The sequence below is a fragment of the Pteronotus mesoamericanus genome, unplaced genomic scaffold, assembly GCF_021234165.1.
Source record: "Pteronotus mesoamericanus isolate MK-2021 breed Mesoamerican mustached bat unplaced genomic scaffold, CSHL_Meso_final contig_50, whole genome shotgun sequence".
NCBI classification, from domain to species: domain Eukaryota; kingdom Metazoa; phylum Chordata; class Mammalia; order Chiroptera; family Mormoopidae; genus Pteronotus; species Pteronotus mesoamericanus.
In genome coordinates, this window is record NW_026555186.1 from 11,213,600 (window position 1) to 11,239,915 (window position 26,316).

At 37.5% G+C, this 26,316-nt stretch overlaps 1 protein-coding gene across 3 annotated transcripts in view; it reads right to left on the bottom strand.

Moving 5' to 3' along the window:
- Window positions 1–26,316, bottom strand: part of ADCY2 (adenylate cyclase 2) — a 360,417-nt gene that overhangs the window by 76,249 nt on the left and 257,852 nt on the right. For all 3 annotated transcript variants that reach the window (XM_054578337.1, XM_054578339.1, XM_054578338.1), the window contains 7 exons: window positions 24,538–24,696; window positions 23,641–23,773; window positions 22,097–22,273; window positions 18,029–18,072; window positions 14,368–14,448; window positions 11,247–11,316; window positions 8,870–8,967 (listed from right to left, as the gene is read on the bottom strand). In XM_054578337.1, coding sequence (XP_054434312.1) covers window positions 8,870–8,967; window positions 11,247–11,316; window positions 14,368–14,448; window positions 18,029–18,072; window positions 22,097–22,273; window positions 23,641–23,773; window positions 24,538–24,696 — 762 coding nt within the window. The remainder of the gene's footprint in view (window positions 1–8,869; window positions 8,968–11,246; window positions 11,317–14,367; window positions 14,449–18,028; window positions 18,073–22,096; window positions 22,274–23,640; window positions 23,774–24,537; window positions 24,697–26,316) is intronic.

The following is a 26,316-nucleotide window of genomic DNA, read 5'->3' on the forward strand; positions in this document are numbered from 1 at the left end:
CATTTAACAAGGACAATAGGAACTCAGGGTTCCCATTGTGTAAAACTGATGTGTAAGCATGAAATAATAAAAATAATCCCTCCCTTTATTTCTCTCTCATTTTTTAAGTGATAGGTGACAGAACTTCAAACTAAAAGGGTATTTGGTAAAAAAAAAAAAAAGATGTAATAAAAGGTGTAAAGGAGAAAAGGCATCCAAATATTCTTCGCCACTACAGATTACAGTAGCCTTTCTTTGATCATAGGAATTAGCAGCTGTGAGGTTTTCTGGCCACTTGAAGATCCTGTGATGTGGGAAAGGGAAAAGGAACTCTGAGCACACACATGTCTTTGATGCCCAGAACTGAGCCCCTGATTCCGCAGCCCTCTCCAACCTTTTCCTACTATAGGATTCTCCCTCTCAGTAAATGGCAATCCCATTTTTCCCAGTTGCCCAGGCCAACCCCATTGCCCCAGATAGACTCCACAGAAGGTAACTTTATTTTCCTGTTCATATCCCATCCAGTAGCAAGACCTGTGTACATCACTTATCATAACGGATCCAGAATTTGATCACTTTTTTACCACCTGTGCTGCTACTCTAGGGCAAAGCATCATTTTACTTGGTCTTCCTATTTCCACTCCCACCCTCCTCCAGAGCAGCAAGAACAATACTTTTAAGTATAACCACATTAAGTATAATGTGTTCAGTTAAGAATCTTCCAGGACTTCCCATGGCCCTCAGCCTGAGATCCAAGTTCTCCCGGCAGCCTCTGAGCGACATGACCTGCCCCTCGCACCGCTCCTCCGATCCCACCACCCAGCCCTGTCTCCTGGCTCACTCTGCTTTCCGCCACCCTGACTCCTTGCTGTGACGCCCATCATCAAGAATGCTCTTCTGGCAGATGTCCACGTAATTTTCATTTCAAGTCATTCAGACTTCTGCTTCAGCACCACATAATGTGTCACCTTCCCATGCCACCCTCATCTGAAATACCACCTTCCATCACTCTGCGGTGTCTTGATCTGTTTCATTTTTCTTAAAACTTAGCACCACTGAGTTATCATATATGCATTTGTTTACAGCATTACTGTTGTGTCCCATAATAGAATGTGTTATATGACAATGGGTCTTTTAGGGGTTACTTTTGTTTTCCCAGCATCTCTAATTCTGCTTGGTATAATGTAGCTTAATAAATAGCCACAGAGTGATCCCAGAAATGATTGGTTAATACATATATACATTTCTACTTCTATTAAAAATGCACAGAAGATATCCCTAGACATAAAGTAAAGGTATGCAGGCCTGCATTGAGAGAAACATGCTCAGCTCCCTTGGACTGCTACTATTCTTCAAATACTACTGTGCCAGTGACGTACAACTAAGTACAACAAAAATCAGTTTTCATTTCTGGAAAGAAAACATGAATTCTGTTTTTCTTCATGATAGAATTTTTAGATAAAAATCCTGTTACATAGATTAATTACTACATATTCCAGCCTCCCATGCAGCTAGGTTCGAACACGTGTCTAAGATCTTGGACTTAGGTTAAAAACCACAGCATCATGAGGTAGCTTCTGGGAGGTTTCCCCAGGTGGAAGTTATGAATGCTATTTGTCCTCTGTTTCTGGGTCTGTTCCTTTATCTGATTGCTCAGAAAGTGAATGTAGCCATCTTAGAGAATGAAGACGAGGAGCAAAGACTAGGGGAAGAAGAGTGGTGTGCTGGAGGAAGCTAAGGAATCTGAGGGACATAGTGCCTCATTCTGTACCTCTGGTTTTTGACTATGGAGAAGGAACTAATCTCCTAACTTCCATTCATGCTACTAATTGTGAGGCATTTCCTTACTCTCAGATGACCTGAACCGAAGTTGTATGCTGTTCATGTCAGTAAAAGCTATATGGTCCATGTATCCTGGACAGTGAGAATTATCTTACTTCTTTCTTTTTCCCTTTTCTTTTCCCTACCCCACCCCTTCCTTCCTTCTTCCCTCCCTCCCTCCCTCCCTCCCTCCCTCCCTTCCTTCCTTCCTTCCTTCCTTCTTTCCATTTCCTTTTTGCTTTTCCCTAAGATTCTCATCTACGGCATCAAGGTACACAGGGAGTAACTTACATACTTTCATGGTAACCAATGTTTGTGCCCACCAAATCAAACTGCCTCCATAATAGTTACTCTCCATCATTTGTGTTTAGGAAGCCAAGTCTGCTTTCAATAAGCATGTGTGAGTCTACCATTAAATTTTCTCATTTTTTTTTCCTTTTTGGAGATAAAAGCAAAATAAAAATAACTCTTTTGAAATGAGTATTAAAGAATTAATGAGTATTGAGTATTCAAATGAGTAATGGAATGAATATTAAAGAATCTAAACAGAAGTAAAAGTTCTAAGATATTTAATATTATAATTTGGTTATTAATTTTCCTTAAGCAAAATATTGTTATTCTTAATTTAACTTGAACTAATAAAACATGTATTTAACTAAACTTTTTTTAAAAAATCCTTATTTTAATAAATTCCTATGCCTGGTATAACATTATCTATTTGGTTTGGCAGACAATATGAATGAAACTATTAAAAAATGCAAAACTAATTTATGCTTAATTATGTTTGGTCTTTGAAGGTAGCTCACATTTCTGATAAAGTTATATACAAGGCATGCAGAAGTGAGAGAACAACTCCAAAAAGAGGAGCCAGTTAATAACTTAACTGCCTTAAGAATCTATTAAAATTCTGAGACTAGAGCCTGATTTAAAAATCTTGAGCCAAATGGGGATGATGTAAGACCCTCTTTCAAGAAAACACTTTCCCTTACTGGTCTTTTCAAGGTCACAAATTCCTCTATGACCAGTCAGTCATGCATTCACTTATTTACTCACTCCTTTAATCATTCCTCTCATTTTAAAAAAAGTCATGATGCCATTTACCAAAAGGAAAACAAACAAAATGAAATAAAGTTATGATTCAACAAATTTTTAAAAAGTGAGGGTATGTCAGCAGAAGTGACAAGCACCATTATTCTAAAGAAAATGTTTCATAGAGTATAACAAAATTATTATTTTAAATAGATGAGTTCATAATCTAGGAAGAGAAAACACTAGGTATACAGAGAGTACTGAAAAGCAAAATGCTCATAGGTGTTGATACTAAATGGAACCAGAGGCTAAGATATGCCATGAGTTGGATTGGAAGAATTAATATCATCAAAATGTCCATACTACCCAAAGCAATTTATAGATTCAACGCAATCTTTATTAAGATACCAATGACATATTTCACAGAAATAGAATAGACATTTCAAAAACTTATATGGAACCATAAACGACCCCAAATAGCCTCAGCAATTTTGAGAAAGAAAAACAAAGTAGGAGGGATCACAATACCGGACATCAAACTCTACTACAAAGCCACTATACTCGACAATCTGGTACTGGCACAAGAACAGACCCATAGACCAGTGGAACAGAATAGAAAGCTCAGAAATAAGCCCAGGTCTCTATGGACATCTAATATTCGACAAAGGGGGCAGAAGCATAAAATGGGGCAATAATAGCCTCTTCAACAAATGGTGTTGGGAGAGCTGGACGGCTACATGCAAAAAATTGAAATTGGATCGTCAGCTGACACCATACACAAAAATAAACTCAAGATGGATAAAAGACTTAAATATAAGTCACAACACCATCAAAGTCCTAGAGGAGAACATTGGCAGGAAACTCTCAGATATCCCACGCAGCAATTGTTTCACCGATATGTCTCCTAAAGCAAGAGACATAAAGGAAATAATAAACAAGTGGGACCTCATCAAAATAAGAAGCTTCTGCACGGCAAAAGAAAACATCAGCCAAATGAAAAGGGAGCCAACCATATGGGAAAATATATTCGCTAATGATACATCAGATAGAGGTTTGATCTCCAAGATATATAAAGAACTCACTCGACTCCACCCCAAGACGACAAACAATCCAATCAAAAAATGGGCAAAGGACCTGGGTAGACACTTTTCCAAGGAAGAGATACAGAGGGCCCAGAGGCATTTGAAAGGATGCTCAGCATCACTAGCCATCAGAGAAATGCAGATCAAAACCACCATGAGGTACCACCTCACACCGGTTAGAATGGCCATCATAAACAGATCAACAAACAACAGGTGCTGGCGAGACTGTGGAGAAAAGGGAACCCTAGTCCACTGTTGGTGGGAATGCAGACTGGTGCAGCCATTGTGGAAAGTAGTGTGGAATTTCCTCAAAAAGCTGAAAAATGGAACTGCTTTTTGATCCAGTGATTCCCCTGCTGGGACTATACTCTAAGAATACCAAAACGCCAATACAAAAGAACCTATGCACCCCAATGTTCACAGCAGCACAATTTACAATAGCCAAGTGTTGGAAGCAACCTAAATGCCCATCAGTAGATGATTGGATCAAAAAATTATGGTACATATACACAATGGAATACTACGCAGCAGAAAGAAAAAAAGAACTACTAAACTTCGCGACAGCATGGATGGAACTGGAGAGCATTATGCTAAGCGAAATAAGCCAGGGAGCGAAAGACAAATCCCATACGATCTCACTTATAAGTGGAACCTAACCAACAATACAAAGATGCAAGGAAAATAAGACCAGCGACACTGAAAGGAAAAGAAATCAATAGAGACAAGAGGGAAGGAGGGAGGGGGGGCGGGGAAAAGGAAGGAGAGGGGAAAGTCAAGGAACATATAGCAAGGACTCATGGACAAAACCAAACGGGAAGAGCTGAGGGAGGGAAGGAGGGAAGGGACAAGGGAAAGTGGTGGGGGGTAGGCAGAGGCAAATGTATTTGAAAAAATAAATTAAAAGAAAATTAAAAGAAAAAAAGATATGCCATGAGTGTAAGATTTAATGATTACACAAGGTACGCCATACTCCCAGGCATATATTACTGGGAAACTGGAATTGAGCTTTTGAACAAAATCAAGAGCCATAAAGTACTGTCCACCAGAAAATAGAAAATATCAAACTCTACCAGCCTGCTAATTTTCAGGGAAGCTGACTCGCTGTCTAGGGCTATGAATAGAAAAACAGTGACCTTTGAAAAAGGAGATACCTACATCCTGATTCCTGCCAAGGGGTTAATCAAATTCATGTGATCCATTTAGTTCAGACCTTGACCTAAGGATTTAACAAAACTGGTGAACCCCAGAGGTACCTGGCAGAGAAACAGTGAAAATAATATCATAGCGATGTCTTCACAACTCAGAACACATGAAATTGTCATGGACAAGAACCCTTGGTGTTAATGAATTCACAGTTAAAATTACACATAACATCAGGAGGCATATCACCACGAGACAGCCGACAGACTAAATGGCAGAATTCACATATTTATAAAGCATAAATAATGAAGCCAGTTTTATTTTTATACAGTATGTAAAAAATCTGCTAACCAAGGAAAAAATGCAATCCATAGGCAAAATGTAGAATTATTAAAAAATTCAGATTAAAAAAACAAAATAAACTTCATATAAAAAAGGAATCACTGAAATTACAAACTCAGTGTGAATGAGGAATTCACCAGAATAAAGCACAAAGAAAGAAATAAATGGGGATTTTAAGAAAAAACTACAAGACCTGGAGCATAGATAGAATATCACTGTATACAACTAATATGAGTTCCAGGAGGATTACAGTAAGGCTAGGAGAAGCAATATGTAAGGCAATGAAGGCAGATAATTGTTAAGAATGGGACAAAAGTATGAATCCTCAGATTGAAAAAAATCACACCTAATCACTTACATAAATAAGAACAAATATATATCTAGAAACAATATAGTAAAAATCTAGCAAAAAAAAAAAAGAAGAAAAAAAAGAAAAGAAAAGCACCTGGTGAAGGCAGGTAAGAGAGATAACCTAACAAGACATGTAAAAAGGTTGACAGAAGACATTTCATTAGCAATAATAGAAACTTAACTGCAAAATAATAATATCATCATAATATTAAGAAAAAATAAGAGCTAATCTAGGACTTTATACCCAGTTAAACTATTATTCAAGAACAAATGTGACATAAAGCACATAAAGATATTTTAATACAAACAAAAAGTAGATGTTGCTATTTACAGATCCTCAATAAAAGAATAAATGATGTACATTAGTAAGAAGGAAAATAAATAATTTTTAAAGAGCATCAGTGAGCAAAAACTTGGTAAAAATATGGGTAAATCTAAGTAAATATTGACTATAATTACCATCTGGAATTAAAATGCTAAGAAATAATTACACAAGATATATAATGATTACCTTTAGAATTTATTAATTTAAAAATACCTGTTAAAAATTTTAATGGCAATCATTAAAAGGAAAATATGAGGAACATCAAACATAAGAGGTAAGGTGGATTCATATACATCAATAAAAAATCAAAATACAAATAAAGCACATTAATATAGAGAAAGATATCAAATTGAATAAATAAAAATAGATGCTGTTTATAAGGAAGCATATCCAAACAATAATGGCCCCAAGAGCATTAAAATGTATCTACAGTAAATGTAACACTAGATTAACTTTTGTGAAATATGGGTTTTGTGCACATGTGTGTTTATTATTTCATGTGCTGTATTTTTCTGTATGTTTTAAAGTATTTCATAGCAAGAATATTTTTTTAAAAGAAAAAGAAAGAAAAGTGAGGATGTTAACATAAAGGACAAATGAGGGAAAAAGACTAATATAACATAATCCATTCTAATATAATACTGGTACAGGAAGTACAGTTTTCAACCTCTGAAAAAACTGAAGACTAAAGATGTCAGCCCAACATCAGGAGGAGGCTGGAGACCTACAATCAGCCACATGAGCAGTTCGTGATTGAGCCTCAATAAAGATTCTGGACACCAAAAGCTTGAGTGCGCTTCCCTGGTTGACAATACTTGGTGGGTATGGCCACACATGGTGGCTGGGAGAAGGCTGCCCCCTCCTTGCTCCTCTGGGAGAGAACAGCCAGAAGCTCTGTGTTTGGGCCCCTCCCAGGCTATGCCCTATGTGTCTCTTCCTTTGGCCAATTTTAATGTATCCCTTCCTTGTAATCAATAATTTGTTGAGTTCTTGCACACACACACAAAAATGAAGGTCTCAACTTCCTTCATTAGAGGAGCCCACAGGCCTCCCTCCGAGCTTTCTAACTGCCATCACATAGAGGGAAATACAAGCAGCATAGATTTCACAATGTTTACGCTTGAAATCTAACTTGTTGCTCAAGAAAAACACAACAATAACTTGCGATGATGTCTGAGGGAATGAATTGCCATAAATAAATAACATATTTATGGGTCTTCATAAATTAACAACACAACAGACGAGAGACAAGAAACTAAAGGAGAGACAGAGTGGACATCTCCTTGATGTTCTTTTAGAAATATAATGCCATGAAATGTTTTTCTTATTCCCTGGAAGTCCATCTTTCTTGACATCACTTTCCTCTCTCCCAACTCTTCCCAGTGGGTGATAAACTATCTGAATTATGAACTAGAAAATATAAAAATATTCACCCAATAGGAAGTTATAGAAAAATGAAGGAATTTATTTATGTAAGAAGAATACCAAGGGTCCATTTCCCTTGTATCGTCTATATAACTGTCTAATGCCTAGTCATGTGCATGCCAGGATGATTGTTTCTCTGCTGCACCATGTGGCACATAGCACTTAGAAAGAATTTAATTCATTAATTTTCTTTAAAATGGAAAACTGATAACTTGACATTGGCAAATTTCACTGAATTTTCAGAAGACCTCAATTGGCCCACACATTTTAATGCTAATTTATGGGTAAGGGGAAATCTAGTGAGAATCCCTTCCTAAAAGGGGTCAGAGAGCTTTGGAATATACATATATGAATAATACTTTGTTATAGTTGTATAAAGCCTTTGAATTGGCTTAGTGCCCAGAAGAATATCCTTTGCAATAATGAGGGGGGGCAGTGGGGAGGATAGACCATTTATTTCTAGTTTGCTCTGCATCTCAAGAGACAAAAATGTAACCCAGGCTTAGGAATTCAAGTTTCCCACAAATGCTGGCTGTGCTCCTGAAGTTAAATGCAAACACTCTAAACTATGCTACATTAAAAATGGTTGCTGTGGCCTTTACAAAATAATGATAAGAAGAAAGAAAATTTACCTTAAAATTTATTTCTTTATCCCCAATTGTAAAAATACAGGAGTTTTTTTTTTTCTTTTAGGATGTAGAATGAGAAAAATCTGTTTAAAGAAAGTCAGTTGACTTATGTTGCACTCATTAAGAAAGCAAGAGAGAAAGGAATCATCAATTGACTAGATTTTCACCAATAGATGGAACTACAAGGAGTCCACCCCAAAGTGTGGATGTGCGAAATCCAGTTTACCCAGTTTCTCCTGTCTGTACCAGGACTGTCCTGGGAGAGACAAGTCGGACAGTGACCTGTAACAATCAGAGACGGTGGCAGAGAGTGGACTTCATGAAGAAGAATGTGAAATCAGAATGAATGGGTGAGCAAGGTGTGCCCACAGCAGGTTTTGTCCTTTCAATAGACAATAATGTTATGTGTATATTAGAAAAAGCATCTGGCAATTTTCCCTTTTCAGTAAAGTTTACCGGCTACATTTCTTAAACAGGACATCAAAGTAATATGGAAATCAAAGGCAGAAGGTTACGTTTATTTTTTAAAAACCCTGTAAGGTGAATCAACATATCCACTTTGAAAATCCAATATTTCTATAATTAAACATGACACACAGGGGCCATTTAACTTCATAGACCCATGAAGTTCCACCCCTTCCGCCATCACCGTGGCATGTTGCATAACCCTTCTTTTAGAAATGACCATTTTCTCACACCCTCAACTGTCTCAGGTGAGAATCCCAAAGGAGAACACATGCACTTACTTTGGTAACACGAGGATCTGCACGATAAAGATACAGAAGAATATGAGACAAGCACAGGTCACATAATACTTGAAGGCTGGCAGGGCAGTGGCTCGGTACTAAGGGGAGAAGGAGGAAACCATGAATGGCGGTTTAGTAAGAGAAGGGCCGAAGCAGTCACCCAGCAGCCTCATTCTACCCAGTTCATGCATCACACTTGTTAACTGTAGACTGTGGCACAAATAAGCTGAGAACGATGGCTGTTCATCTTGGGCAATGAGTGCTTCCTCTCTCCAAAGGGGTTGACACTTCCAACGACCACAACTCTTATAAGTTGAACAGTTCAGAAACTCATTTAAAGGTAATTGGATCACTTCAGCAAAGAAACAGAGCACCTGACCAGAAAGACAAGGGGGTAAATCATGGGACCAGTGAACCTTGTGGGTGCCCTGGGTTCCCTTCTGGGTCTGCTGTCCACAGTTATTTGGGTAAAGCAAATAATTTTTCATATAATAATTTACTTTTGAATATTACTGAGACAATGCAATTTCCCCATTCCATTTACTTGTTTTAGTCCTTTATTTTATTATTCATCTTAATGCTGCTTAGAGGCAGTGAATACATTTACAACATAGAGAAGACCATGGGCTTTGTCTAGGTCCGCATTCACTCTGTTTGCATGTCTGAACCTGGCCAATGGGCATCTTTCCACTTGTCCAGTGCAATCAACAGTGGCCATGCAGCTTTCCACCCCATCCAGGACTGTAAACTGACCAGTGTAGCTACCCAGGACTGCCCCTGCCTGAGTGATGTAAGGAGAAAGACAGCCACTGTTGCAGCTGAGACTACACTGCTTCTCAAAAGAAAACTTTATAATAAAATTAAAGGAAATAAAGCTTTTGTGGCAATGTTATTGTGACCTCCTGACAATATTGGCAGGTTGCATTAGGTACAGCCACACAGACTGTTCCCCAAGTTATGGGAAGTTATAGTACATATTGCTTGGGTTTTAGCCACTGGGGTTTTAATGCGGGACGTTGGATTTCTGGGTGGTGAGCTGATGTTTCTCTCCCTTGGTGCCTTGCTGTCTTGTATTTCTCCTGCAGGGCTGAAGAGCAGGTGACAGGTGAACAAAAAGCAAGCTTAAATCTCAATGCTTTCTAAAGCTCTCCTCAAAACTGGTCTCTAACATGGTCCATGTACATGTGGACAATGTTAGCAAAAGCTGTGTTTTTAAATGACAATCACCGTCTATTTAGTAGAATTTTTTTTTTTTGGTGAATTTTGTGACTTAATAGCTAGGATATACATGTTGATAGAGAAGCTATATTTGCAAAATTGCAGAAATCTGATTGCATTCTATGCATTCAATTATATCCTTATCTTCTACCTTCTTCTGGGCTTTGTGCAGAGCTATGAGTTGTATTAAGAAAAGAAATGGACTTCTATTAGGAAGGGCATACTTTACATTTACACAATAAGTATGTGTAAAGTTATTCAAGGATAAAATGGTCAAAATAATAGTAATAAGTTATATGAAATATCAGTTTGGTAAACCATTTGTAGTCAATATGTTGACTTAAAAGCAGACAATTGGTCTTCCTGACCACTAATGAAAAAGAAAATTTTGGTATAACTGCATAATTCAACCCTAGTAAATTTTGGAAAAATTTTGATATTTGGTTTTTCCATTCAATATCCATAAAAAATAAATTGAATTTTCTTAACAGACTTTTAATATAGTAGCTTTTGTTCAAACTGAGACTCTAATTACATGGTTGGATAATAAAAATTACCTCTAACTTGTTCCTTTTCTAGATCAACACAAAAGGCAAATAAAATAAAGCTAACCTAGAACAGTTGTCCTTTCTGTAATAGTTACTTAATTCATTTTAGCAAGTTCATGTTCAACTTGAAATATAAAAATTCAATGCCTGCTTATTATATGTGCCTGAAATAGCTCTTTCTTTATGAGTCATGTGATTATTTAGATGCAACAGAACTTAAAGGTTTGGGGTTTCTAATTCTCCCCAACAGGTAAGTCTCATATTTTTGTCAAAAAGTTGAAATAATTTGTGCAAAATCACTGTAAGTTTATCTGGAAGAATTTGTTGAGATCATGTTTCTTTCTTTAAGCTCCCAATCTCAGAATGTTCCAGAAATTATTTACTACCAGGAGTCTCAAGAATGATGACTAGCCAGGGACAGAAGTGTGGTTACAAGAACTATGGCAAAACAATATATGTACGACAGAATAATAGAAAAAGGTCACAAGAGTTTGGATATAGTTAGAGGCATTTTTAATGTCATAAGCAAAAAACAATATAATTTCATAAAGGAATTTGAAAAACTAAAATTTTAGAAAAAGTGATTGATTTTAAACAAAAACATAGCATACCTCTTTTTCTAGAATTTTATTGTAGAAAAGCAATGAGATTCTCTGAATGTCTTCAGACTTGAGCCATTGCCTAGAAATAAAAAGGGCAGACATCATAAAACCAAACCTCCTACCAAACATCTGGAACTACTTTTTAAAAATGACTTGCATTCTTCTTTCTTTATTGTAAATCAGCCAAGATTGAATATTTTTAAAAAATGTATAATGCCAAATCACTGGATACACAATCTGCAAATATAATATTTCTATTTGCACACTGCCCTCCTTGGAAAATATGATATTACAAACCAACTGTCATATCAAATTGAAACTCAACTTATTTCAATTAAATAACTAGGGAGTCAAGTACATCAATAAATGTATTCCCTGATGTCTTACTGAAATCACAGGGCAGTAATATGTCCTGAAGGATCTGGTTCATAGAGAAGCACCATTTTCTGATCTTATAGCAAGCAACACATCACAGAACATCAAACCCATTCAGTGTCCCTTCAAGTCCTAGGTGAGATTTTGCTTCTTTCACACTTACTAAAATATTACATTGTCATATTTTAAGGAACAAGAGATTCAGATCAGTAACATAGTATGTTAACATACATACACAAATAAGTACATACATATCTCTCAAATATTAAAAATAAATAAAAATATGTGATTGACATGAAAATTTGTTTTAAGATCTGTTTTAAGAAAGGCATTGAAATAGAGAAAGGGCTTAAGGGCAAAACTTTTCACTGGAATGCTGTGTGTAATCAACTAAACAGCAGCACCGGATCTATGCACCAAATCAGGTGCATAGTGTCAGATACATTCATGCATTTGGCAATAAAATTAAGAGCATTTTGTGAAATAAATCTAAGAAAATAGTTAACATCTGTGCATTAAGAAAAATATCTAGAAATAAATACCAACATCGACCAACTGGTTTGAATGAATTATTAACTGATGGATTTATATTTCTACTTCCCTAACTTTTCTTAAATATTTTTATAATTAAAAATATAATAACTTGGATTATAATGAATATGCAGGCATAGATGTATATTTCTACAAGTGTGTATAACCTTATGCCTACATCTATGTATAGGTAGAGAGAACATAGGTGAATTGACATTAGAGATAAAATGATATTTTACATAAAATTCCCCAAAAATGTTGTATCTGTTCAAACAAAAATCAATTCACATGAATTCATTATGTAGTACTTTCCAATCCATTGATCATCTCTCTATGGATTTGGACTCCTTGAGATATACTCGGGAAATAAAGGATGAAGACCTTGGAGAACTCAGGAGAAAAGGCCAGGTAAACTGCTACAGTTTACCCAGTAATCCGCCACTTGATGATTTCAGACTAGCAACCCTAAATGTATATGATATTTCACTTTAGGACTAATGACAAACTCACCCAGAAGACCAGCATGTCTGAGGAGGGACATCTCCAGGTCTACCTGGACGGCCCAGTGCCCAGAACATCTGGAGCGTTGGAAAGGCTCTCACGGCACCCTGCCCATGAGGAGCTTGAATGCCCCGCAAGACTCAACTACACACAGTGCACATTCAGCCAGGGCACAGAAGTCAGAGTAATGTGTTCTAGAGTAACTACCATTAAAAGTGAGAGCTATAGCAATGCTTTTTGTTTCAAGGGTATGATCTTTAGGTTCAGTGAAATAAACACTTTTGGTATTTCTTATGGTTGCATTAGCTGCAGAAATGCGTAATTGCTCTGTTTTATGAGACTAGTTAGAGGAATCAACCGTTGGTTAATACGCAAAAAAGGACATAAAATAACATTTAAGATAAATTTTTACTCATTTTCAGAACTGTGTATCAAACTATGAATCATGTATACAGGTAACTTATTAAAAGGACTTTTTTCCTTTATTGAGAAAGAAATATCTCCTGGATAATATAAGCTTGAAAATAAAATAAGAGTGAAACTTATAGAGTGGAAATAAAACTAGCTCCTCACTACGTTGCAGTGACTCATATCTCCAGTTTAGGTTTCAGTTATCTATCTGTCTGTGCTCTTGCAGGTAAACAGGAAACGATCAAGACCAGGCTTCTTTTTCCTTGTGTCCCTAGCACCTAACATTGAGTTTTTAAAGCCATAAACACAGGATTGATGCTTGGGGAAATGACTTAATTCAAACCACATGTTGCCTTTAAAGCACACAAGCTTCTTTAGGCAGGTGTTAATTTAATGTACCAGTATACCTGAAAAGCAACTATAGTCTAAGATACTTTACTGTGTATATATGCAATTACACATACATACACACCCCACATAGACACGTATATACACTCATGTAATTCTTTCATATAAGCCCTATACATATTCTAAAATAAATACTTAAAATGAACAGTCTAGAAGGTGCATACATTTTGCAAAGGTGTGCAACTTAATTTTGGAGGCTGAGTTCTAGGTAAAAATTATTTACATTTTTCAGGAGTCAATTTTCATGATAAAAAATAAATGGTTAGGTTTCCATAAGGGTGGACACCTTTCCATGGAGACTTTCCATTTGGACCTACTGATGTTTACACTATAATTTAATTCAACAAACATTTATTGAATGAACAAGCACCTAGTGTGGTTTCAAAGGCTGATGAATGTAATCGTTCTGTCCAAGCCATGAATGCCACTACTTTCTTTAGTTTCTTCTCTGCATTTCAGGGACCATTTAAAACTATAACAGCAATTCATAGACTGAATAGATACATAAAATGCATAGACTTCATAGACTTAATACTTTCTGCCTCTCACCAGAAGCTGGTCTTATTCTCATTGCCCCCATGAATTCAGATTCTAATGCACAAGACTCTTCCTGCAACTTAGAACATAGACATCTCCACGTTCTCTGGTTTTGCATGAGGAATAAAAGCATTCTGAATGGATAGTGTTACATGATACAACTTAAAGGTTTTCCCATATGGAACTCTTATTGATCTTTCATATTACCTCTTGAAAATTTTTGTGATGATTTTTCTCTCCATGTTTACATCTTATGGTGTTTACTAGTAATTTACTTGGAGAGTATTTATTAGGCAGGAAATAACAATCTTTTCAAATAATAGAGTTTGAAATAAGAAATGATAATTTAAGATTAAAAAGAACTCACTTTTGGGCATTAATTCCATCAATTGCTTGAATCATCCTTTCATTCAATTCTTCTTCAAATCTTTTCTTTTGTGACTTGGTTCTACATAAAAAAGGAAATGTAGTGAATAAGAATCTTATTATTAAAATAAGTATTAAGATCATTTTTACTATGATGCCAAAATCTCCGTTTAATTCTGTTGATCAACTAGAAAAAAAGAAAAGAAAGAAACGAGCCTATGAACAGCCTTTCCTTTATAAACAACAGCCACTCTGTGGATCAAGAGAACTGACTGGAGTTTTTGGTGCAGTAAAATGTGACCTTACCAGTCACTTAGAGTGAAATTTTTTTAGGTAATCGAAAGCAACACTGAAGGATAGGTACTTGCTGTTTTAGATAAAAGAACTTTTTGTCCTAAGAGATACCTTAGCCCTTGACTGCCTGCCTTTATAAACTTTATTTTATGACAGAACACAGTGGCTTTGGAAATTCCTCTGCAAAAATTTGGTTTGGTTGACAAAAATAGTTACCCCTTGTTCATGTTTTCATTGGTCTGTTTTCAAGAATTTGAAGAACTACAGTCTTTTTGTAGGCATATCAAAGCTTAATTGTACGTATTTAAATGTTCTTCAGTGTTCGAAAGCCCTATTCACAGAAAACCCGTCTTATATTTGCAGACCACTCCACTCGGTCTTAGAAGCAAATAATCTTCAGCTATAATATGTTTTGTAAGTAAATTATAACAAAAACATAATGAGTTCCTCAAGGTTAACTTGACAATTGGCCTGAGAATGTAAAGGAGAAAACCGAAATAGTAACTGTTTTTAAAAGTTAAACACCTGCAAAGAGTGGAAGCACAGGCTGGTGCTCACCAAACTGGCCTCAGCCAGCTTGCGCCCGAGTCTAGTTGCCGGCAGGTCACCTAGTCCAGTGTGTGGTGAGCACGTGCCTTCTCTGTGTTACGGATATTTAAATTGCCAGTGGAACAGACCTTGTATTCTGGAATAAAAATCTCATTTTTCTGAGTCCAGAACTGCCTTTAGATATAGACAAGAAGATCATTACATATGCAATGCCACAGTTATCTGTCATTAACCTCATGGAGTCATCATTAATGAGATGGTGCGCATTGCAATTTCATCAGCTTCTGTGGATTTGTGACTTCAAATCCTGTCTTCTTTAAACAGGCCAAGGGCAGTCTTGATTCAGAAACAGAATATTAACTGATTCAGATACAGACACACAGACTACTGAATTAAGAGGTGTTAACATGCCAAATTCCAAGCTGTTTGAAGAAGGCAAATTATTTTTTTTATCCTTTTTTCAAAAAAAAAAGAAAAAACCCAACAAAGCCAGGAACTTCAGCAGTCCTCTAGTCTGGCTCACCCACATTCACAGGTGAGAAGCTTCATTCCTTTTAGACCTTATTTTGTTTTTAATCAGCCCTTGATTGAACATGAGTTTCTTGACTTCAATTTGGTGGCTTTCTTTATCTTAAAGTCTCTCCATGTCTGAGAAGGAACAGTTGTATGTACCTTGAACTCAGAGAAAAAAAAATCCTTCAGTGCTATGCCTGGGGCTAACAATGGCACTGCCTTCGTGATTTTGTTTTGGGATTAGTTTGGACAATGCTTGTACAGTGGTCCATGTAGTAAATATGGCACATGAAGTAGCCAATAAATGCATATGATTTTGCACCTCTGTATTCACTAATTATCTGGACAACAATTATTAACCTACAGACAGTTTTCTTCTCTCAGTAATTTTGTGACTTCTGCTATGGAAATGATAGATATCCTTAGGTTTGATAATCTACCTATCAGAAGGTCTTAACTTGCCAACCAGGGCTTTGTTCCTGACCTTCTGACCTTTGTTCCAGGACTTTCAGAGTTTCTGACCTTCCAGCTCTTGTTTCTGCCCCTGGGCTCCACCACTGGCCTCCCCATTACTCACTGCCCCAACCCCTCTTTCTTTCTAACTTCTCTCTGTTGTTTCTCCTGAGCTCCTTCCCTAACCTGTCCCATCCTCACACCTGGGCTTTTATATCTCAGGAGACAGGGAAGAGGCTGTGTGTTAGCTCAGGTGATACTTCAGCAGCATGTGGCACCAACTCATGGCCAGGCTGGAGGCTCAGAGAGGTCTTATGACGTAGGCTGTGTGACAAAGCCAGGATGCATAAGGGAAGCCCAGGTGAGGCTGACCTGTAAGTCAAGCTCTCTCCATGAGGCCTCGGGGCTACCAGAGATCACCCACCAAAGAGGAAAGTGGAATAGATATGGAGGTTGCTCCGAGGGAGACAGGCCGGCCAGGAAAACAGTCAGGAAAGCAGGCTTTGGCACCGCAGAGTCGGGGCACAAATCTGGGCCTCACCTCTGCCAGCTGGGTTACTGTGGGCATTCTCCTAACCCCTTGCACCTTAGTATTTTTTCTTTCTAAAAGGATAATGGCCATTGTGTCTACCTTGGAAGAATATGAAACATGAAGCTGAACTTTCCATACGTCTAGTGCAGATACAAATGATAGCTTATGATCACCGTCTTCCAAATAGCACTCATCCCAGGAGACACTGCCCACATAATATTGGTGCTCCACTAGGCACTTCCAGCTGTCATTTCAGAAAACAGACTCCTGAAGCATAATTTCAGGGAGGGGCAGATAGGCAACAGAAGAGATATCAAGAATAAAGTGAAAGGATGTTCACAAAATTTCTGTGCACAGTTGCTTGCAGATGTGCTCATATCTAATTGGCTGCAAGAGTCACTCCTTCTCAAATTATGTTACAGGATCCATAATATTCTTAAAATGAGCTGGAGTTCTGTTTAATATGGCATTTGTTCTTTCAAACATAATGTCTCAAAAGCCTAAGAACCTAATTATCCCTATAACAGATGGCCGGGAGTATTACTTAAAATTTCAAATTGTACACAAAACATAAATTAGAGCTCATTACAACAAAGTCACCTAGAGGGATTGATGTGCATTCTTTGCCATATTTTGCAGGTAACGATCTACCTACTTGTGTTTACTTTTTACTTGGATACCATGTATTTTCTACAAGAATAAACTCACCTCTCCATGGAGAAAAAAAAGGTTGACTTGAGTTTTGGGCCTTCCATTAATTATCCTAATTACTTCAGTAAGAAATACTTAATTCCCAAACCAACATTAAAGTACAACTATGACCCCCGAAACTAGAGGAACATGGAAAGAAAAGGCATTGATGCTCATGACTCTTTCGTGGATAGAGCCAGGGGGCGTGGAGGCATTTGTGGAGAGTATTTCTTTTTTGAGAGGTAGGGTAGCCCTTTTTTCTTATAGAAAGTCTAGACTTACCTTGCTTTTATCTCTAATATTAATATTAAAAAAATGTAACTTTAAAAAACCTCATTGTAAGGAAATTCAGTTTTTTACTACATATTAGTATTAAAGAGTCATTTTAAGAAAATGATGTCAACTTCTACAGTGATTACCATGAGGTGTTTTCTTTTTCTTTGTCTTAATTCTAATAACACGGCACTAATAATCCTATTTTTAGAAGCTTGAGAGAAATTTAATAGAGCTTTTCACAAGTAGCTGCTCTTTTAGAAGGAGTAGCCTTCAAAATTACTATAATGCATGATAATTACTTTCCTAAATAAATAAATAAGCTTTTAAAAATTAGAAAGTGGAACATATGCCATACCTTAAAGTGCGATTTTGAAAATTATGCTGACCCATTGGTACATCCTATTAAAAAAAGAAAAGGTTATTAGTTGCCAAAATCATACTTTAAAAATAATGTTGCAATGATAGTTATGTAAAACATATTTCTTCATTTATCATGTAAAATATCAGGTAACATATAATTACCCATGTGGGGAAAAAGAGCTTAATTATAAATGTTAAACAAGGTTTAAATCTCAGTTTATGTTTAGAATACTGGTGTTGTCTATAAACTCTGGATCTTGGAAGTACCAGAATGGTTGTCTAGATTTTTAAAATTTACATCCCCCTGATATTTAAAGATATGATTTCAAACAATGGCCTACAGAAAATTGTTATTAGTTACTGTAGACAGCTTACAGTCATGTGAAATTGTAGTTTGACATGAGACAAATACTTAGAAAGTGCTTTAAAACACCAACATAACCACAAAATCTATAGTTAATCCTTATCATTAAACTGGGTTGTTAAGAAATGGTACCAATGGTTAAGAATGTGTATCCAGGGAACCACTTTGTGAAATATACGATTACCTTGCCACTATGCTGTGTACCTCAAGCTAATACAGAATAATATTGAATGTAAACTGTAATTGCAAAGTAAAGATTTCTCTTCTGGTATGACCTAAAGTATTAAAAAAGAGAGAGAGATAGAATGTGAAATTGTGAATAACTGCAAAACACATTATACCATGCCCATGGAATGATCAAAAAGAAGAAATCAACCTGTGAGTGTTGGAAGTTCCAGAAAACAGAATAAGAGGAAGACACTGGTAAGATTTCATCAGTGGGGCACCCACTGATAAATGTTCGATAGTAGACTTTAAAAAGCCCCACAAGATTCACTTTTATACGTTTATAGTGGAAATTAAAATAAAAGTTGAAACAAAACTGTTCTAAAGAAACTTTACTTTGCTGCTTTATCACCAAGGGTAGGTCAAGAAATGCATTAAGGAACTACATTTACCTAGGGAAAATGAAAGCACTAAAAAACCCTGAACTTTACGTTTTAATACATAAAATAAAATAATACATTATCCACTAGCTTTATCAGTGTTGAATCAAAAGTCAACAGAGCTTGCAAGACTGGTGTAGTTAAGTGGGCTGGGTTTTGTCTTACAAACTGAAAGGTCATTGATTTGATTCCCAGCCAGGGCACATGCCTGCGTTGTGGGCCAGGTCCCTGGTTGGGGATGTGCAAGAATCAACTAATCAATGTTTCTCTCTCACATCTTTAAAAAAAAAAAAAGACTCGGTAGAGCTCTGCATAGGGAACTGGACAAAAGAAATAACTTCCGACAATGACAACTGTTCAAACCTGGAGTGTATTAATAAAATGATGATGGGATCTTTCTGAAAGTAAGTGAGGGACACACCTAATTAATAGTCACATGGGTGTTAAACAAAGACTTGGAATTTTCTTAAGATATCCTATCTTGCTCCTAAGGCAGTCCCTAGGTTCTATATCTGGGCGAGAGGTCCTCTGATTTCATAAACAGCTTCCTGAAGCTCAACCACTAGACCTTGCTACTCTCCCTTGAAGGAGGCATCTTCACCAACATAACAGACTAAAGTCAGGCTAAAATCTTTCCTGTGGTTGCATGCTGAGATAATAAGGGAGAAAGGCACTGCTAAATCCTCGGACAATAGGGATTGATGAGAAATAAACAACTGCAACACCACCAATAACTCACCTGGAAAATGACTTTTGCACAGGTATACATAAGAAACAGCACAGAAAATAATGTTCTAATACTTATATATAATTCTTATTTCCTGAAAACCAAACAACCAACTGCTGGTGAACAACACATCTCAATGAGAAATATGATTATTAGCCATTAGCATTAATAATAAATACAACATTGAGAAAAATTATCCAAATTATTATTATATTTTCATAAGAGTGATAAAAGCATTGACTTTCATTGACAACTCAATACTAGCATCCTAGGATGCTTTTCCTCAATAGTTCTAAATGCCCAGGCCCTCCTCCTTTGATCTCTTCTCTTCTTGATGACCTCATCCAGCTTCACGGCATCAAATACCATCAAAAACCTGACCCCTTTCACATTCACATCTTCAGCTTGGGCCTCTTCCCTGAGTTCTAGACTTGTACATTCAACACAAGCAACTTCCTAGCTGCACTTAGCTGTCTAAAAGGCATATTGATTCAAAAATGTCCGTTGGCAAAGTCTTGATTTTTCCATCTTAAATCACCTGATTTCCCCCTAGTATTTTTCATTGCAGTTAATGGCATCATCATTCTTCCAGCTGTGCAGCTAAAAGAAGTGTGAATTAATCCTTGATCTTCATTTTCACACATATCCGCTCCATCACGGAGTCCTTATTTGCTGTACATTCAAATTAGACCGTGAGTTTGCTTCTTACTGTTTCCACTACTGAAATCTTAGCACAGGGAATATAGTCAATAATAGTCAAATAATATGTATGGCATCAGGTGGGTGTGCGATTTATCAGAATGATCGTATATTAAGTTATGTAATGTCTAATTATTGGGATATACACCTGAAACTAATATAATAATGTATGTCAACTGTAATTAAAAATAAAAATGATTTAAAAATTAATAAATAAAAAAGAACAGTAAAAATAAAATAAAATCTTAGCATGCACGGACATGATTCTCACTTGGACCCTTACTCTCTTGCTCCGTAATTGCAAAACACATTATACCATGCCCTTTCCTTGCTTAAAATCCTTTCGTGACTTCCCATTACACTTAGAGGGAATTAAACACAATTTCTTAGTGCATCTCAGTCTGATAACTTTCTTTGCTCACTGATGACACTAGAGCCACACCAGCATCCTCTCTGATCCCTGAAGACCACATTCATTTCCCTCCTAGAACCACTGAATTTGTTATTCTGCCACCTCCTTTACCAATTTCCTCCTTTCCTTCTTTGAAACTTCCCCAGCTGTTCTATCCAGAGTAATCACACCACTCATTCCCACAAACATCACTCCATTCCATTTTCCTCATGACCTTGAGTAGCACCTAAAATGATCATGTTCCTTTGTTTTCTACTTATGTTCTCTCTCTTCCCAATAGAATGCAAACTCCTCTAGGATTTGTCCTGGTAGTCTCTCTTGTTGATGGTCTGATGGATCATGGTCCTGTGTCAAGCCACATTTATTTTTTAGTTAAAAAAAGAACAAGGAAAGTTGAAAGGCGAATTAAAACGGAGTCAAGTAAGAATGCTGAGTCCTACCTACTGGGCTTGGGTGTGTCATTGTGACATGCTGGGAGGTGTGGAGCACAGGAAGACTACAAATGCTCACTTTTACCTGACAACCTGGTAAGCTTCTCCTCAGCAGCTAATGAAAATTATGTAACAGTCCATTTTCTTTTTTTACCTCAACTCCATCCCTAATACAGTTGATTTTACCCGGGGATTGTTTTAAAATCTAACAATACCATTGGGATTATTCTAAGCACTTAATTATATTTATTTTTCTTTCCTCCTATGGATCTTTCTATTTTCTATCTGCAGTGCGGCCATCTTATTGAAAATGACCCCGTTGTAAGGAGCTTTGGGACTTTACTCTCTGATGGAAGTTGGAATGACATAAGCAAGTAACTAAAACAATAGAATGGACACTGCTGGTCACACAGCCTGAACATTTAGGTTATGAAGAGGCAGCCTTAATTCTAGTCAGATCGCAAGGACATCATGGCTTCGCTGTTCTTTCATTAAGATGCTTAATGATAGCAAAAGCAAAACACAGAAAAACAAACCTGGATTTTCTAAAACAGTTCAAATGTATTCCATTGCTACTATCAGTTGTAAATAACAGTATTGTGTTAAAAAGTTATGTAAAATCAGTCTGGGTGAAAACTTCTAGCATTGCAAGGTTGGCACTTATTCACACCCTAATAGCTGTTTGTAAGGAGCCTCTCTGAGAGGCCAGGAAGGGTAAGCTTGCTTCATTGCAGACAAAAGTTATTTTGGCAGGCGATGCCTTTTGGTTAGGGGAACAAGCCTCTATTCAGTGCTAAGATGCTTTGGAACACGGGGAGGACATACCGTCGTGCTGATCTTGCCATTCTCTGTGGTCATGCTGTCTCTGTGGTGCAGGTGTGCAAAGGGCTTGGCCGCCCCCCAGGACTCCAGGTACCGGGTCATGCGCACAGAGGCCCTCATCTTGGCTCCATCAAGGGTGTGGCGAGGTCTGAAGAGGTGCTGGGGACTCCGTCGTTCTCCCTTGGGGTGAGAAACAAAGCATTACACCTGGCGTGCCAAAGGTGCACGCCTTCTCCTTCCTACTGCACCTTCAGGCAGTTTCCTAGCTCCCATTCAGGAATTTTCCCTTGACTAAGCGCATTCCTTTAACATCACCCCCTTAACCTTTATGGCTTCTGCCCTCATTCCTTCAGTGCCACTGGTATGCAGTCTTACAAGCTGTTTGAGCTAAGTGATATTTTTTCCAGACAGCAAAGGTTACCTGTAATTTAAACTTAGAAAAAAAATAGCCATTTTAATAAGCATTTTTATAAAGCAAATTCTTAAACAGATATGCTGATCTGTTTCAAGACCTCTTTGATGATTGAGTTTCCCTAATGTGACTGGAATAGAGACCGAAGCTGGGTTTGTTTGTTTTTTTAACACTAATAGTCTTACTTATCCATGATTTGGTGTTCTTTGCATGAACACAGTGTGTTTTTGTACTCATTTTTTTTTTTTTTGCTTTTTTCCCATGGCACCCCCCACATAACCCCATAGTTTTTCGTGCTGTCTCACATCTGTCTGTGTATCAACTGTCAAGTGAACTGAAGTTTGCCTCCAAAGGTGAACCTGGGGTTTGAGGGAGGCTCCCATAAGTAGACATCACCCACTTGACCCTGTGGTATTGATTTTGACAGTTTGGGAATGTTTTTGCTCATATTTGCACCATTTAACTGCTGTTGATTTAGGGTAAGTTACATAACCCCTCACAGTTTTGCATTCTTAATCTTTAAATAGCAACAATAGTCATATGGCATGTAGCTTCGAGAAAGGTTAAAAGAGTGAGAGCTCTGAGGCCCTCATTCTGGCTGACATGTGGTGCGAACAGAGGGGGCCGGCCCTGACCTTCTGGATGGGCAGGGTTTCTTTCAGGCAACAGAGGGTTTTATCGCACGGGAGTTAGACATGTCTGCACACATGTCCTCACACAAACATATAGGTGACATTTAGTTGTTAATCTTTTAGAAACTCCTTCTTTTCCTTTTTCTTCTATGTTCATCCTATTTCATCTCATTATATTTTTACCATCTGAGGGCCTAAACAAAATATTTCTCATTAATTTTCCAACTGCCAGGCTGGGAACCAGAAGTATTATGCATTAACATATACATTGACTAACATATGCAATCTTGTCACAGTGACTATTTCCATTATTTCTTTAATAAATAAATTTAAATTCATTATTTAAAACACGTTCCCAAATTAAAATGCCATATGCATTCAAAGTAATTTTAGAGGGCACGACTTACACTAGTTCTTTACTGAAAACACCTATACAGTAATTTGCTCCCTGTCTTTTCACCACAAAAGTCATAGGCTAATTATAGACTCTTAACAATACTGACCTTAGGATTGATTACAAAGTAGGTTTTCACCAGGTGCTGCTTTAAATATGGGTCCCTGATGTCACCGTCTCCCTCCTCCACTTTGTAAGCCCCATTCAGGTGCTCCAGGGTGACAGAAGAGATGTGAACACGCCTGAAATTCCATTTTAAAACCACAATCAAGATAAAGAAGGATATCCATGAAGGAAGGCTTTCTATTTATTTGTCATTTCATAAATAATTTCTTCCCCTCCCTGCAATGAAGGAAAGGCTGTATGTTCTTGGTAAAATGGACCACGATCTTCAGAAAGATGCTTCGGAGGTTGGGGCTACTTCTATTCAGAGCATCTCAGCACTCAGAGAAGCCTGCTTCATGGGCGTGGTGAATAACAGCTTGATCACAAAGAATTTTTGTGTATGAGCATATTTGTTGAAATGCATACCAGAAGCATTTTAGAAAGCGTGCTGATCTGTAAAAAAGTATGGGTTTTCTTTCTCAACATTTGCTCTCTTGCTTCTCCCAATTATAGCACTTGCATTGAAATTTTCTTGTCTGAAATGGGATCTAACCAGAGATGGATGCCACAGTTTTCTCCTTTTAATAGTACTGGTTTCAGAGGTCACCAATAATAGAGAAATGCCATAACTGCACTGCAAGATAAAACATTGGCTTATGTCTCTATTCATAAATTTGCAAATAAGTAAAAGTCTGTAATTTAGGATCTGATATCAATAGTCTTTGACCATGGGTCAGGGGGTGGTAGAATTGGAACTTGACAGGTCATGTTTATCTGATTAATGAAAGAGGCTGTAGGGTGTGAATAACATAGAAATCATCCAACACTGAGCAGTAAGTCATTAACCTGCTGACTAACCGTCTAGCGAACTTAAAGAGAGAAATGGAGCGTGTGGCCTTACCCTGGAACGCCTCCAGCTTCCATGTGATTGGCTAAGGTGACGTCATGTGACCACACATCGTACTGCCACTTCTGCAGACCAATCACGCCACAGAGGACATTCCCGGAGTGCACGCCCACGCGCATGTTGATATCAACTCCTGTAGCGTCCCTCACTTTCCTAAAGAGAAAGAAACTTACATCCTCATCCAGGAACAGCCTCTCCTTCCTTTAACTCTTGGCCAAGTTTCAAGACATTTTATTATTCAGAATTTCTTGGACTACTGAAATATTATCACAAATTCTCCTATAGCTATAGGAGATGATTGTTGCTGTGAGGCAAGAGAAAGGGTTTTTCTTTCTTTCCAGGCTAGACCTAAGCTCCAGCTCTTTGGCTAGTAAAGCCGCGTCAGGCCAGGCCATGACGCAGAGGTAGTATTCTGACTATAGCTTTACTTTTACAACTGATGTGTATCAAGCACCTTTCATGTGCTGATACCTGTCCTGAATTTTCGTACTAGAATCACGGCACATTGTTGAGTACTGTCGGGAAGGGTCTCAGGTGCGACATGCAATTCTAGTGCTTATTACCCTAATGTACGTCCCCAATGTAGAGACAATACAGCTTATTTGTGAGCTTAATAATGACTTTAGCCTGAATAGCAATTTAAAAAAAAACACCCCATGAAATTAAAGCTTTTTAATTGTGCCCATTCTTTAACAAAAAAAGAAAAATACTTGGCAAAAAGCTACAACAATGCATATGGTATCATTAAAGAGAAACTAATTTTAAAAATCATTTTATTGTTTTAATTATTTCTTAATTGGGGTGACATTGGTTAATAAAATTATACAGGTTTCAGGTGTAGAATTCTATAATACATCATCTGTATTTGTACTGTGTGCTCAATCGAGGCCAAATCTCCTTTCGTCACCATTGCACTCCTTTTACCCTCTTCTACCTTCCCCCACCCCACTTTCCCTTCAGTAATCACCATGCGATTGCCTGGGTCTCTGAGGTAGTTTGTTTGTTTGTTTGTTTGCTTGATCCCTTCAATTTTTCACCCAGCCCCCTAAGCCCTTTTCCCACTAACAGTTGTTAAAAAATACCTTAGGACCCTGTCTTCAACTCATTAACAGAAACCCATGAAGAGCTTTCTTTAAAGGAAAACGACAATGCTTGGTAATGCTTATTTATTTCTGCCAGCTAAGTACATTTATCAATTAAAATATTATTGTAAAAGAAGTATGCAGGAAGGTGTCCCCAGTTACCTAGAGAGGATCAGCCCCAGAGGCTATGTGAAGGAAAACAACAACACAGCACGGCAAGGAGGAAGGGTTACCAGGTGTGACCTCCAGTAAATGAAACTTAAATGGCTCAAAATGACGAAGGTATAGAAGTCATGCTTAAATGATAAAATGACATCATTTGAGCATGCTAAAAATGATAAAAAGAAACAGGCCTACAATGTAAAAACAAACGGCCTCCTGAGAAAGGAATATAGAAAGTTATTCCCTTCTCTTTCCTTCCCTCCTCTGCCCTTCCTCTCTATCTTCCTTTCATAGTTTTTATCCCCCAAAAGACAACAACCTATTTGGCATCAGGCAGGTCATCCAAACCCTTCATTCCTGCCCACAGGATGAGCTACATCTACAAGACATGAGACCTGCCCCAACACTGCCCTCTAGCGGCAGTGAGTGCTAAGGCTGCCCAGGCCCCATATGGTCCTCACCTCTAGACTTTTGCTCATGATGGCCCTTCTCTCTGCTCCCCACTCCCCTGAGTCTCCTTTCCCTGACA